At 35.5% G+C, this 14,532-nt stretch overlaps 1 protein-coding gene across 1 annotated transcript in view; it reads left to right on the top strand.

Annotated features, from left to right (window-relative positions):
- Positions 1-14,532, top strand: part of jupa (junction plakoglobin a) — a 40,910-nt gene that overhangs the window by 11,705 nt on the left and 14,673 nt on the right. Inside the window, exons 2-8 of the mRNA XM_067432022.1 lie at positions 8,689-8,743; positions 10,022-10,186; positions 10,341-10,594; positions 10,701-10,939; positions 11,870-12,071; positions 13,303-13,447; positions 13,924-14,027. Of these exons, the coding sequence (XP_067288123.1) occupies positions 8,731-8,743; positions 10,022-10,186; positions 10,341-10,594; positions 10,701-10,939; positions 11,870-12,071; positions 13,303-13,447; positions 13,924-14,027 (1,122 nt within the window). The 5' untranslated portion in view covers positions 8,689-8,730. The remainder of the gene's footprint in view (positions 1-8,688; positions 8,744-10,021; positions 10,187-10,340; positions 10,595-10,700; positions 10,940-11,869; positions 12,072-13,302; positions 13,448-13,923; positions 14,028-14,532) is intronic.

The following is a 14,532-nucleotide window of genomic DNA, read 5'->3' on the forward strand; positions in this document are numbered from 1 at the left end:
CAACTAGTGTCGGCTTCCTTAAATAGACACATTTTTCCCACGCCACTTACTAATTGCAGCATACCATTTTTTTTTCATGCAAACTCTTTCCTCACTATAATCTAAAAGCGAGAGTTAAAACAAAAAACAAGAAAATGCAATAAATAGGATGAATAAAACCAACACATACATTTCCACTAATATGAGCACTCTCTTACAGTTTGTGCTTTCTTTAAGGCCACGCCCAGTCAGCTAAAACATTAATATAAAGTAGTAAACCCCACACAATAACACAGTAAAACAGTGATGGAAGAGAACTGCAAGGTCTCTCATTCCTATTTACTATTAATATTTTTTTATTTCAAAGGGAACAATACACCAAGATTTGCATGTCACCAAGCAACAGACAGACTGGAGAAGTTTATTGGCCAATTAAAATAAAATAAAAAGTGGAATCAACCGTTGTATTTATGAGATTATCAGTTACCAGTATTGGTTGATATTGGATATTTAATTGTGCATACTCTTTTTCTACATGCTCTTAATCTTTATAAACACTAATAATTTACAATAATTAACAGTATATGTAATCTTTAGCAATATAATCAAAATTATATTGTTTTTTCATACTGTACATTATAGTGTTGTGATTCCTAAGTTTACTTATTTACCATTTAAAACTCTTTTTAAAACTTTTTTTTTTTTTGGTGTGTGTTTTTTAATATCAAACATTTTTAATACAATTCAATTGGTTTATTTTTGCAACTGAATAAAAAAAAGGCAATTGTGACCTTTTTATCTCACAATACTGACCTTTTTTTCCCTCAACTTTGACTAAAACACTCAATTGCGATTTTTATTTAATTTATTTATTTTCTATCATGCAGTTCCGAGAAAACAAGTTAGTATTGTGAGTTTATATCCCACAATTCTAAGAAAAAAACTATTTTGACGAAAATATTCAGAATTGTAAATGAGAGAATTTCGCAATTATCTCTTTTTTTTTATTCCATGACGGAAACAAGCTTCTTCTATACATTATTTGGTTATCAATTATCACCCATAACATAAAAATTATTATCAGTAGTCACCCATAATTTTAATACGGCTGCAGTTTCTTATATGATTGTCATTTGTAATGCTTCATTCCAACATAAAACAAAAATTAAGACCGCTGTTTTTTATGTGGATTTTTTTTAAATCCAAGTTTGAAATTGTAATTAATTACAGAGCTGGTTGGTTTGGTTCACTGAATTTTAATGAATTAAAAAAATAATCCTTATAGAGTGCTCATGTGGTCGCTGTATTGCTCTAATATTGTGTATGAGCACGATTTCGTTCGCAGTACATGACAGAAAGTCATTGACAGGGTGTGAATAAGAGAAAGTGGGTGGGAGAGGTAGCACACCATGGACTGGTGTGGAATGTCACACCAGGATTAGAGTTTTGGGAATCAGCTCTGGGATGCGTCATATCCACAGCTCATTCTGACTCAAACGCATCTCAGCCTCATTTCGGAGACGGCTACGCTGATCGAGGCCCTGTGTCCGTTAAGGGTTAGGTAGGCGGAGCAGGTCAGGTGGGGGTGGGTGGTGATTCTGAAGGGCGTGTGATTTGTTGCTCAGTAAGAAATTGAATGTACAGTAATAAACTTTTACTCATTAACTAATCATAATCCCAACTGTGTGTGAAGTCCAAAGTATGAGCTCAGAGACAGCAGTGAATCAATGGTTCATAAATCATTTCCCCCTCATAGCAGATAACACACTAGATGCAGATATTATGGGTGCTTGCAACCTCAAGTCAAAAAAGTCCATGGATATGCCTCAGGTCCTTCCTTTAGAGTAAATCTGTAGGATTTTTGTAATTTATTTTCGGGTGTGTCACTGTAGTTGTGTGATTGACCTCACCCTCTAAAACAGACCTTGTGTCTGCATGCAAGTACGCACTAGTAAGACTTACTGTAATTATTTGGTCCATGACCAAAATCAGAAAAGTGTAGAGCTTATCTTGAACTAATCTGTCATAATCTACTATATTTTATTGCTTTTTTTTTTTTTTTTTTTTTGCTGCTGCTGCTGCTTTTTTTTGTGCAAATTGCATTACAGTGTATGGACATACCAAAATGGGTGTGTAAATGTGATGCTTGAGAAAACACCCACACCCAGTGTTCACACAAGCACTTGCTATCGTTCACCTGCAGGCCTTGCAGGAGTTGCTGCTTGTTGTGTTTTACGTGTTTTGACAAGTTTTTGACTTGGCTACACCCAGCTAGGTGTGTCCTTATGCCATTGCTTTAGTGAAGGGAGTTACCACTCACTGGCCCTTTATATGCAAATTCTCTTTGCAATTTCCTGAATGAAAACCAGTTGATTAAAAAAATTCTAAACTCTAAAGAACCATTTCAGTGTACCACACGAAAGACCACTTGTGTCAGCGCGAGGCAAATTTTGTCACGAGTAAAGGCTCAAAGCAGATGCAAACCAACAAACATCTGCTTAGATATGTTGTTTGTGCTGTTTAAAGTAAAACTCCTCTTAGGGGCCACAGACACCACTGTCTTCGAGTGCTGACATGCAAGGCATCCAAAGTATGTGTCCGATCTTTTCTCATGATGTTATGTAGAGTGCGGCACATAGGCTTCTTGATCATGTGATCTTTTTACAGAGCGAGTCTATAATCTTTCATTTCATTGCTTTTTGGTTGTAGGGCTACGGCCAGGCGTTTCTGCTAGGCTGGCTGGGGAATTTCAGCCCTCTGATTATGTGCATTTTAAATAAGTTTATTGGAGTGAATCTATCATTTTAAGAAGTACATTTTAAGAAGTTATTCAGTTAAAAGCAGAGACTTTTTTTGTTGTCCTTTGTTGTTTAACATTAAAACAAAGATAGCAGCAGGTTTATTAGACTGGTTTAAGAGCCGGTTTTTATACCTTTAAGAGTTGCACAGAACCAATAGAGCCATAAAGCCAGGTATTATGTCAGAACCCTCAGTAAATTGTTTAATTTTACTTATTAAAGGGGTTACTAATTAAAAACTTACATTTATAAGAGTTAAAGTTGCACTATGCAACTTTCCATCCACTGGAGGGCGCCTATTCTAAACAAAGGTGTAGTTTGATGACGCCAAGTTTGAGTGCAGTATCTTGGGAAATGTGGTCTTCACCTCCGGTGGAAAATAGGACTCGGGCAGAAATCATGTTCATAGATGCGGTTATTAACGTTACTGTAGTGTAAAGCAGAGCAGGACCGAGTGTTGTGGAGCTGAGCACGGCCGCTGGAGCGATTGTTATACAAACACACGGCTCACGAGTACCGGGACTTTTATTATGACGGGACCGGACACAGTCGCCGGGTGCACGCACTTCCGCCTTTTCCGGTCATGATTATAAGGTAAAGCAGCTCTGTTTATCACATTAGATACATTTAAGTGTATTTAAAATGATGTTATGACGTTACTCTGTGCGTTCGCTCGGCGCTGCTGTGACACGTTCACACTGCTAAGAGAAAAGCGCTTCTGCAGAATAAAACCGAGGGTAACGCAGATATGAGACGATTGACAGGCGACTCGCTCAAATGCTATGCTGACACGTCCCGGTCCTTAGTTAAAATAGCAATTTTCTCACAATTTACAAATAGTTGGAAACATTTGGGATATTTTAAGTACTCAACTGAACAAAATATGTAACACTGGCCTAGTGGTTTTTGGATATTTTACTGCAAAAATACTACATAGTGCACCTTTAACATAACTGCTTCAAAATTCGCTTTTTCATTATGTTTGCGTGTCATTTACATTTTTGAGCAAAACGTGAAAGTATAGTCGAGCTATGTTTACCACAGGCATTATTTTACACACAAATCGCAAAACGCATAAATTGCTATAAAACTCCATAGGCAAATCTGAAATGCTTTTGATCTTGATTCAGTATCAGTTAATATCTAGTATATATACTGTACATAATAATATGTTTGTTTTGGCACTAGTTTAAACATGGGTCAAATTATATGTGCCATTCCTTAATATTCACTTGTGACTGCTTATATAAGTATCATTATTCATTAAAAAGATTAGGATGCAAGTTATTTAAGTTTTGAAATTTCACATTTAAAGAAATCTAGTGTTTGATCATCATATCTAAATATTTATTAGAATGCAAAGACTGCAATATATTTTTGAGCAACTAGATTAGATACATGTATATTTATTAACAGTGATGCCAGTAACGCGTTACATAGTAACGCGTTACTCTAATCTGACTACTTTTTTCCAGTAACGAGTAATCTAACGCGTTACTATTTCCAAACCAGTAATCAGATTAAAGTTACTTATCCAAGTCACTGTGAGTTACTATTTTAGTCATTTTCCTTTGTAAAAACCGACAGCTTATCAAAGTTCTCAGCCCGAGGGCTGGAGCCGTGTTTTTTATTTATTTATTTTATTTTTTACATTGTTGCAGCCATTAAAATAGTTCAGTTTTGTTTTTAATGTCAAAGTAGTTATTTTTCGTTTCGTTTTTTATTATCCTAATTTTGTTTGTTAAATTAAAGTTTATATAGGCAAGACAATTCAAGAGTTGGTTTGAGAGACTAGGCTATTAAACATGCGGTTAACTCACTGGGTCGTCACATAAAAAAATTAAAACTTTAATTTAACAAACAAAAATTGCTCCAAACATTTTTCCAAACAAATAAACATTAATATTTTTTAGCCACAAAATGACTAATTTGCCTCTTTGAATTGGAATTCTCTATTTTAATATTAATTACTACACTAATTGTAATATAAATTTTAGAAGAAATACAAATATTAGAAGAAAATTGTTTTAAGTGGTCATTTATTGACAATAATTGTTGCACAAATAGTATTTAGTACCAAAAGATCTCCTCAAAATATTCAATAAATATAATTTAATGAGTATGAGTGTGACATATTAGTAAGGAATACCTAAGGGCTAAATACAAGAATAACATTAATGTTAACAATGTTGAATCTCTATCACTCTCCATAATAAAACGATCCTGTAAATATGGCTGACTTAATAAACAATAAACACTAACACTAAGCTGTACTGTTTACCAAAACTTGCCGCAAACATCTATATGGTGAAACTGTTGTGTATCCGCTTAAGCCATTTAAATGCATTGGCACAGCGCTAGAAGTATTGAGCGCTCATGGGCCACGTGACCAGCGCGCACCGCAGGGAGACGAGAGCATGCAACTCCGTTTTTCAACGCCTCTGGCTTTAACATTATGCCACATTAGCGCCAAAACGCTATTTATTGTTTGAATTTCATTAAAACACATTTTAAAAAATTAAAGCTTATAGCTTTGTTTAATATCAAAAGCAGGTTTGGCAATTTGGCGTGAGATTGAGTTGGGCGGAGTGAGAGCGTGAGACAGAGCCTGAAAGCGTGAGTATCACGCCAGATGCGTGAGAGTTGGCAACCCTGCTACTGTTAGACATGTGTTTTATTTCTCAACTGTTCATCTTCACTTAAGATATAACTGTCTATGTTTACTAGGATGCTTGCACACTGTAAAAAGTAATTGTCGAATCTACTAAAGAAAAACTTGTAAAATTAACTGATTTTGGAAAATTTGTTGATTTAACTTGAATATACTGAGTATTGTGAACTTTTAGGCGGATGCAATAGCTAAACTAAGCAAGTTTAGTACATTGTACTTAAGAATGTTGAGTGTGTTGTACTAAATGCATGTTCACACTGTTAAATCCAACAGCTGTTCTTACTAAATCTTTTTAGTAAAATTTACTTAATGTCAATAATTTGAACTTACTTAAGACAATATAGTAATCTGAACTGTTTGCATGCTCTGCCTTTGTTACTTAGAAAACCCACGTAAGCATTACTTGACTAGCTTGAGTACCATTTTGCCAAAGGAAAAAAAAAAAAAAAAAAAAAACAGGTGGGCGGGCAAAAGGTTGAGGCGGGGCAATTCTTAATAGACTTTTCACTCATTTCCTCCACTTCTGCAGTCATCGTTCTTCTTAGTTGTATTCACTTATTTTCCAGTCATCTTGAATGTTATTGAAAATACAACTAAATACTTTGGGAGAGCAACACATAAGCTGACTTCATAAATTTATGTTGATTTCCTAAAATTTCTCACCATTGTGGTGATCGGTGTTCCCTTTGGTTGGGCACTTGGAACTTAATTTATATTACTATAAATATCTTCCTATTGATGCAGCAATGCAGCACGAAATCACAGTTATCTGATTTCAAAGGAAGGGAAGAAATAAGTATATATATATATATATATATATATATATACACATATATATATATACACACACACACACACACACACACACACACACACACACATATATATATATATATATATATATATATATATATATATATATATACACATACATACACACACACACACACATATATACATACACAACTACTCATATAGATAAAAAATGTAATACCAATTAATGATCTTTTAAAATGTTATTGTAAATATATAATACTTTTGACAAATTTTTAATTGTGTTGATATAATGCCTCTAGATTTGTGACAATATCCAACAATTGACCATGCTTGAGTCACACACAGACTTCAACATTCAGCATGCAAAACACAACAATGGTAACATTTTTTTTTTTTACACTTAATAAGGCCATTAAAAGTTCATTTGCTGTCATTATTGGGGTTATACTGACAAAAGACAACAAATAAAAAGGTAAAATAAAGCCAAAAATAATAAAATGGTGTTACGATTGCCCTGTGATTAATTTATTCATGCTGCAATGCATTCTGGGAGTACACTTCCTCAGCTCACAGATAGAATTATGTCGACTTGAATGGTTTAAGTAAGCACAACTTGATGCAATTAAGCTTACTTAACTGAGTGTTAAGTTCAGCTTACTTGAGAATTTTAAGGCAATCAGTTTCCACACATTCTTCTAGTAAAATGAACAAGGACAGATTAAAGAACTAGTTAAAAGAACTATTTTGTTTGAGTTCTGCTTACAAACCCCAACTTATATATGTAAGTTGGCTGAACTTTTGAAATGAGTTACTTGTACTCAAGTTTTGTGGTAACCTCTACAAATACACAAGTTAACTCTACAAAGTAGTAGTAAGTAGTATCAAGTCAAAAATGATGACCTAATTTGCTTGAAAATTTTGAGGCAATCAGTTTCCACAGCTTTTCTAAGTAAAGTCAACTTATTACTTTTTACAGTGCAGAGACCGGCATTTGATGTCATATTTTGTGATTATGTCTGTTTAAGCGCAAGAAGATGTAAAAAAGAGCTCAATTCGGCACTTTCTGAGAAACAGCTTTCTGGGCGCATACTTCGGATGTGTCCACGCAAAAAACTTACTACGCTTTTGGACTAAGTTCTCTTTCATGTCTTCTTGAGCTTGAATATTTAAAATGGCAAGGCTTAAAAACACATGCTAAATTATATACTTGTACATCATTTATATACAAATGATGTTGCACTACTAACCCGATTGGGCGAGTGACAATTGCGCCAACTGTGCCGAGCGACGTTTATGCTGGTCCCGGGCAATCGTGTAGACCTTATTGTCAAGCTCTGCCCTCTGCTGACATAAGAAGTAACTTTCCTCTGCCTCTTCGATAAGCAATAATATGAATTGGAATTGATATAGATTCTGGAATAATAATAAAAAACAATATTGTGACTTTTGTCAGTCTTGTTGCTAAATTTATGTAGATTAATATACTTGTAAAATAATTGGTGATTATGATCTGTCAGTGTTTTCTGTCTTCTCTGGGGATATTTACACTTGGTCGGTTTATGCCTTTACAGCTATCCAGTTATGAAACACAGATTACCTCAGCAGATTGTTTGAGGCGCATACAAGATGTGACTTGTAATGTTTTTTTCTTTTCTTTTTCTTTACTCCTTCTAAACAGATAATATGCATATAACACAGACACAGTAGATCAGATGATCTGTGTTATGGAGACACATTTATGTGGACAAGTGTAAATGGATTGTTTATACCCTATTGGATAGCAATCAGATCCAAAAAAATGCATGACGTCTAAATAGGCTGTCTGATAAATTCTGCTCCTCTCCTCTGGAGTTCAAAGGTTTTGGTTAGACACAGTCAGAATGGGTTATAAAAGAGAGAAAGCCAAATGGAGGATGTACTGTAGAGCACCTGAATGAGGGTGGGAGAGAAATTAGTAATGTATGAGGAGGAGTTCAAACAAATCCAGGAGAGAGACAATAAAATGGCGTGCTAAAGGGAAAAAAGTTATGGCAGGCAAATCCATTTGGTCTGTTCCTGCTTATTTTGAGAACAGGGTTTTATTGTTGCCTTGTTTTAAGTTATAAATGGATTTTAAGAATTACTGTTCCCATATTGTGCTTTCGCATCTAATGGATATTGTAGTTGTGTTCAAATGTGTGAGAGTTGGAGAAAGGGGTGTGTAAATGTCGAAACACGCAGAGCCGGTTTTGTGAGGTTGTTGTGCTCGCAGTCGAGCATTAGCTCACACGCCTTGTTTGAGAAGCCACGGGGTCAAATCCTACCGCTGGCATTCCCCCCTCCACTTCTCCCATGATCCTCTGCACTAGTTTCGATTGCTTGGGATTGTTTTGGTAACTTCAGTTTCTAATGGTGTTTTGTCCTCCTGATGAAGAACAGTTTGCAGGATGAACTGATTGATTGTTTTGTTTTTGTTTTTTGCAGGTTTTACATTTGGGCTGTTTGGTTTGATTCCGGGAGGCCAAAATGGAAATGCGCTGTAAGTACATGTAGTTTTTTACAATATTAAAACTATTATTATTTTAATGTTATGATTTGTTGTGGATGAACCTTACGGTTAGAGGCAATGAGATGACCGGGACAAGCAGGAATCCGTTCAAAGCCAAATTTATTTGACAAAAAGTAGAAAAATCCCACGCTTCATATAATCAATAAATGTATGAGCGCATGTGAAATGAGGGAACGTACCCCATGATCTGTATATGGTCACGGACACTTAATATTCAGTAATATTATCGATTTGACTGCACTGACACAATTGGATGAAAAGGAAACATGCAACAATGAAAACAATAAACTAAACTGAATCAGAGAACAATGAGACAATTGTCTTCTGTAGAGCTGCTTTACAGCAGATTTTAAAATTTGTCTTATATTTGATGTACTTGCAGTATTGATTATTGCCGTTTATTACTGTGGAGCTGCTTTGAAACGACCTGTATTGTATAAAGTGCCATAGAAATAAAGGTGACTTGATTAGACTTGAGAACCACAAAATATTCAGCATTAAAATCTGCTTTTATTCGCTATTTTATGTTTATAAAAGAAAAATAAATAAAAGCTTAAACATTTTTTGTTAAATTCTACAAGTGATTTTAGGTATTACTTTAGGTATTACAACATTTTAATGTACAGTATAAATTGGACATTCATTGAGATTTTGTTAAAGCATACATTTAACTGTTAAAATGATTCAACCAATGCATTTAAAAAATCTCTAAAATAGGCCTATAACTGATATAAGTTATCTCTCTTTAAGATGAAAAAAAATCTAGAAAAAATGCTGTAATGTGAAATTGTCCACTAGATAGAGAAGCCTGCCAAAAGGAATTTGAAGGGAAAGTTCACCCAAAAATGAATATTCTATCATCATTTACTCAACCTTATGTTGTTCCAAACCTTAATGAGTTTTTTTCTTATGTTATACACAAAAGAAGATATTTTAAAGACTGTTGGTAACCAGATGATTGACGGTAGCATTGACTTCCATAGTATGTTTTTTTTTTTCCTACTATGGAAATCAATGGATGCCATCAACTGTTTGATTACCAATATTAGTTACATTAGCACATTTTTTGTGCCTTGTAATCTATGTTTATTAGCTTTAAGGTCCTCTATCTAGATATCACCCCTTTTTCCTATGTTCCATGAAGCTTTGCATGATTATGGGAGTAAATTCAGAGGGAGTAAAATGTATGGTTTTGACAAAACCAAGGTAATAGCACAACTCAAATCGTGTGCGTGTGTGTGTGAGTAGCAGAGGCACCAGGTACGGTGAAGGTCACAGAGTGGCAGCAGTCGTATTACGGGACAGATTCAGGCATCCAATCAGGAGCCACTACGGTTCGCTCAGATGAAGATGGAGCAGAGTACAGCACCAAGAAAATAACGTACTCTACCACATTCACAGAGAACCCTGCAGGTGAAAAGCATATCATATACTGTATATCAAAATGAGTTTATTATGTAGCAATCTTCCCATAGCAGTTTACCAATTGTCTTCGCCAGCATCCACACTATGCAGATATATTTCAGATTATTTCCCTTCAAAACTTCTGTTTATTGCTCTCCTATAGATGTGGAGTCTCAATACAATATGACCCGTGCCCAGCGTGTGAGGGCGGCCATGTTTCCTGAGACGTTGATGGAGGGAACGGCCGTCCTTTCCACACAGATCGATTCATCCCAGCAGACCAATGTACAGAAGCTAGCCGAACCATCTCAGCAACTCAAAGCCGCCATCGTTCACCTCATTAACTACCAGGATGATGCTGAACTCGCTACACGCGCCATTCCAGAGCTCACCAAACTCCTCAACGACGACGACCAGGTACCTCGCTGCACATATTTAAAACATAGAAATAGAGAACGTGCAAAGAGTGAGTGTTATGACATCAGATATCACAAAAAATGTATCCCCTCTCCCTTGACTTCAGGTCGTGGTGAATAAGGCCGCTATGATCGTGAACCAGCTGACCCGCAAGGAGGCATCCCGCCGGGCTCTGATGCAGTCCCCGCAGATGGTGGCCGCCGTAGTGAGAGCCATGCAGAACACGTCCGACATGGAGACAACCCGCGCCACGGCCAGCATCCTGCACAACCTCTCGCACCACCGCGAGGGGCTGCTCGCCATCTTCAAATCAGGGGGCATTCCAGCTCTGGTGCGCATGCTGAGGTGAGAGAGGCTGTAATTCTGAAGTAAATGACTAGTTTGCCCAGATATGTTTGTCATTACATGTGGCTAAATAAGACTTTAGGCAGGATGTCCAAGCCTCAGTTTTCAATACAGTGAAAGTCCATGATGATTCGTACTTTACAAAGCAAAAACTTAAAAAGTTTAAAGGAATAGTTCACCTAAAAATAAAAATGATCCCATAACTAACTCATCCTCAAGCCATCCTAGGTGTATATGACTTTCCTCTGTCGAACGGTTTATAATGGATAGATAGTTTATCTATCCATTATAAAAGCAATCCATACGACTCCAGTGGGTTAACAAATGTCTTAAGCAACGTAACTTTTTTTGTACGAAAAATGATCATATTTAAAACTTTATAAGCTATAATCACTGGCTTCTGGCAACAGCTGTATGTGCGATTTCTGGCGGGGGGGTGACCTCTGACCCCAACAAATGATGTAGGCGTAGCGTCAGCTTAGGTGAAAATTTACAAGCACGGAAGTGCAAAGGATAGAGCACAATTAGCAGGTTACAAATTAGTTTTAAAGGATAATGTTGGGGGATTTCGATTTGGGAGAAGAGGTTGCTACTTCCGGCGCCAAAGTTAATACGGGTGAGGCTAAGAGAACGACTGGTAGCAAGGGAGAAAAAAAAAAGGGAAAATAAAGAGGTACACCCACTGGAATGTGAATAACAATCACAATAAGATCTCCTTTTGTTTTTCATTGGTGAAATAAAAAACATTTTAGGGTAAACCATAAGCTGTATATGTGCCACCCTAAACTAAATCTATTTTTTTAATGTATTTATTTATTGCAAATGTGAGATGCTGTATTTTATTTACATTATTAGGAACTTGGATCTCCCCAATTATTAGGAAATTAATCCAGGACTTGATTTTAACCATCCAACTCATTCCTTTTTCAGTTCTCCGATGGATTCTGTTCTTTTCTATGCCATTACCACCCTGCATAACCTGCTCCTGCACCAAGAGGGAGCCAAGATGGCGGTGCGTCTGGCTGACGGTCTGCAGAGGATGGTTCCCCTGCTGAAGAAAAGCAACCCAAAGTTCCTGGCCATCACCACAGACTGCCTACAGCTGCTTTCCTATGGCAACCAGGAGAGCAAGGTGTTTATGTTATGCATCTTGACTAGATTAGATTAGATAGATAGATAGATAGATAGATAGATAGATAGATAGATAGATAGATAGATAGATAGATAGATAGATAGATAGATAGATAGATAGATAGATAGATAGATAGATAGATAGATAGATAGATAGATAGATAGATAGATTAGGAATGCCACAATTCTCAATATAATATTGAACCATTCAGTACAGCATTCACAGTTCAATACGTGCTTGTGAATTGCGTTTTTTAATTGAATTAATTATTTTTCTACAAATTCTATAATTTGCCTCCATCCCAATGCACTGAACAACACGACATTCATTCACATCACACGTTAGTGGTAGAGTTATACTCACGGAAAACTATAGTTATTCACAATCACCAAAGTTCATTTTTTGCATGCGTTTTAAAGCCTTGCCGGACCGGTTAAACATTTAATTTGCGTGCTTATGCACGGTTTTAACATGCGCTTTTCCGAGCGCGCGTGCACTAAACGCCTGTCAAACACGTGATTCTGGACTAAGTAGTTGTCTTACTGCGTTAAAGGGTTAGTTCACCCAAAAATGAACTTGATGTCATTAAGGATTCACCCTAATGTTGTTCGACACCCGTCAGACCTCCGTTCATCTTTGGAACACATTTTAAGATATTTTATATTTAGTCAGACAGCATATCCAAGTGTATGCACACTATACTGTCCATGTCCAGAAAGGGAATAAAAACATCATCAAAGTAGTCCATATGAGACATCAGTTAGTTAATTAGAATCACTTGAAGCATCGAAAATACATTTTGGTCAAAAAATAGCAAAAACTACAACTTTATTTAGCATTGTCTTCTCTTCCGGGTTTGTTTTCAAACCTCAAAAAAAGATTCAAACGGTTGTGAATCAGCGCATTGATTCATGATTCGGATTGCGTGTCAAACTACTGAAATCACATGACATTGGCGATCCGAATCATGATTCAATGTCACTTAAGAATAGAATAGCAAAAAACGGGTACAGCTCGTACAGGTACTAAATATATATATATTTATATATAAGCATGTGATGGATAGTTTAGATAGTTAATGTTAGAAATGTAATATATATATATTCATATATTCATATATTCATTCTACATTACTGTCATACAAAATAAAACAAATAAATGTATTAGTTGTTGATGTTCTTGAACTGTAAGTAATTTTCCTTAAAATGCAATTGTTGTGATTGTTTCACAGCTGATTATTCTGGCTAACGGAGGCCCTGAGGGTCTAGTGAACATCATGAGAACCTACAACTATGAGAAGCTGCTCTGGACCACTAGCCGTGTGCTCAAAGTGCTCTCTGTCTGCCCTAGTAACAAGCCTGCTATTGTAGATGCTGGTAAGTCAAACTGGAAAATTGAACTATATCTTCCAGATATAGTAATTAGTGTTTTTAATTGGTTGTGCTTAATAAAGCAACCATCACACTTACTGTTAATTGTGGCTTTTCAGCAAAATTGTGGTTACCTGGCAGACAGTAAAAACACTATTCACTTGAATATCATTGAGATCCTATTGTTTTTTTGTTGTTTTTTATACATATATTTTGAATTGACTTTTATTTCTATATTTTTATATATATATATATATATATATATATATATATATATATATATATATATATATATATATATATATATATATATATATATATATATATATATTAATATTTTAATACTAGCTAAAATTATCTAAAACCCAGTATTTTATTTCAGTTTATTAACTTTTATTTTTTTTATTAACAAATATTATTTTATTTTTATTTTAGTTAACTATAATAACTACTATTCACAAATGAATCTAATATTCTCTCAGGTGGAATGCAAGCTCTTGGTAAGCATCTGACTGGCACCACTCCACGTTTGATGCAAAACTGCCTGTGGACCTTGAGAAACTTGTCTGACGCTGCAACCAAACAGGTCAATTTATGCATTTAACAGCATCTTATTAGACACACACACACACACACACATACACACACACAAACACAGCTATCTTACACACACACAAACACAGCATTTCATAATCTAAATGAACATGCTAAAAAACATAAACTTGAGATTTACTTAATCTCAAGTTTTATCTCATAAACTTGAATTACTTAACTCTAAACCCCCCTCAATTACTTTTGTTTGTATGGAAAACACACAGTTCTCGAAACTTCTAGAATCATGAAGTATCGAACTGTGTTTAATGAATTGTGGTTCATTAATTTAATTGAATGTACCGACTCTCCTAGTTTCTGTTCATTAAAAAACTTTCAGAACTAGCAGTGTTTTCACAGCCATGTTTTAGGACGCACTCAGTAACGTACAATGATAACAAATACAATTCACCAGAGAAAAAACATGACACATTTAATATTTTTTAAGAACTCTAACTAATAAATGGGTTAATATTTAAAACTCTTATGTACAATGGAGC

The sequence above is a fragment of the Pseudorasbora parva genome, chromosome 22, assembly GCF_024679245.1.
Source record: "Pseudorasbora parva isolate DD20220531a chromosome 22, ASM2467924v1, whole genome shotgun sequence".
In the NCBI taxonomy this organism is placed as follows: Eukaryota; Metazoa; Chordata; class Actinopteri; order Cypriniformes; family Gobionidae; genus Pseudorasbora; species Pseudorasbora parva.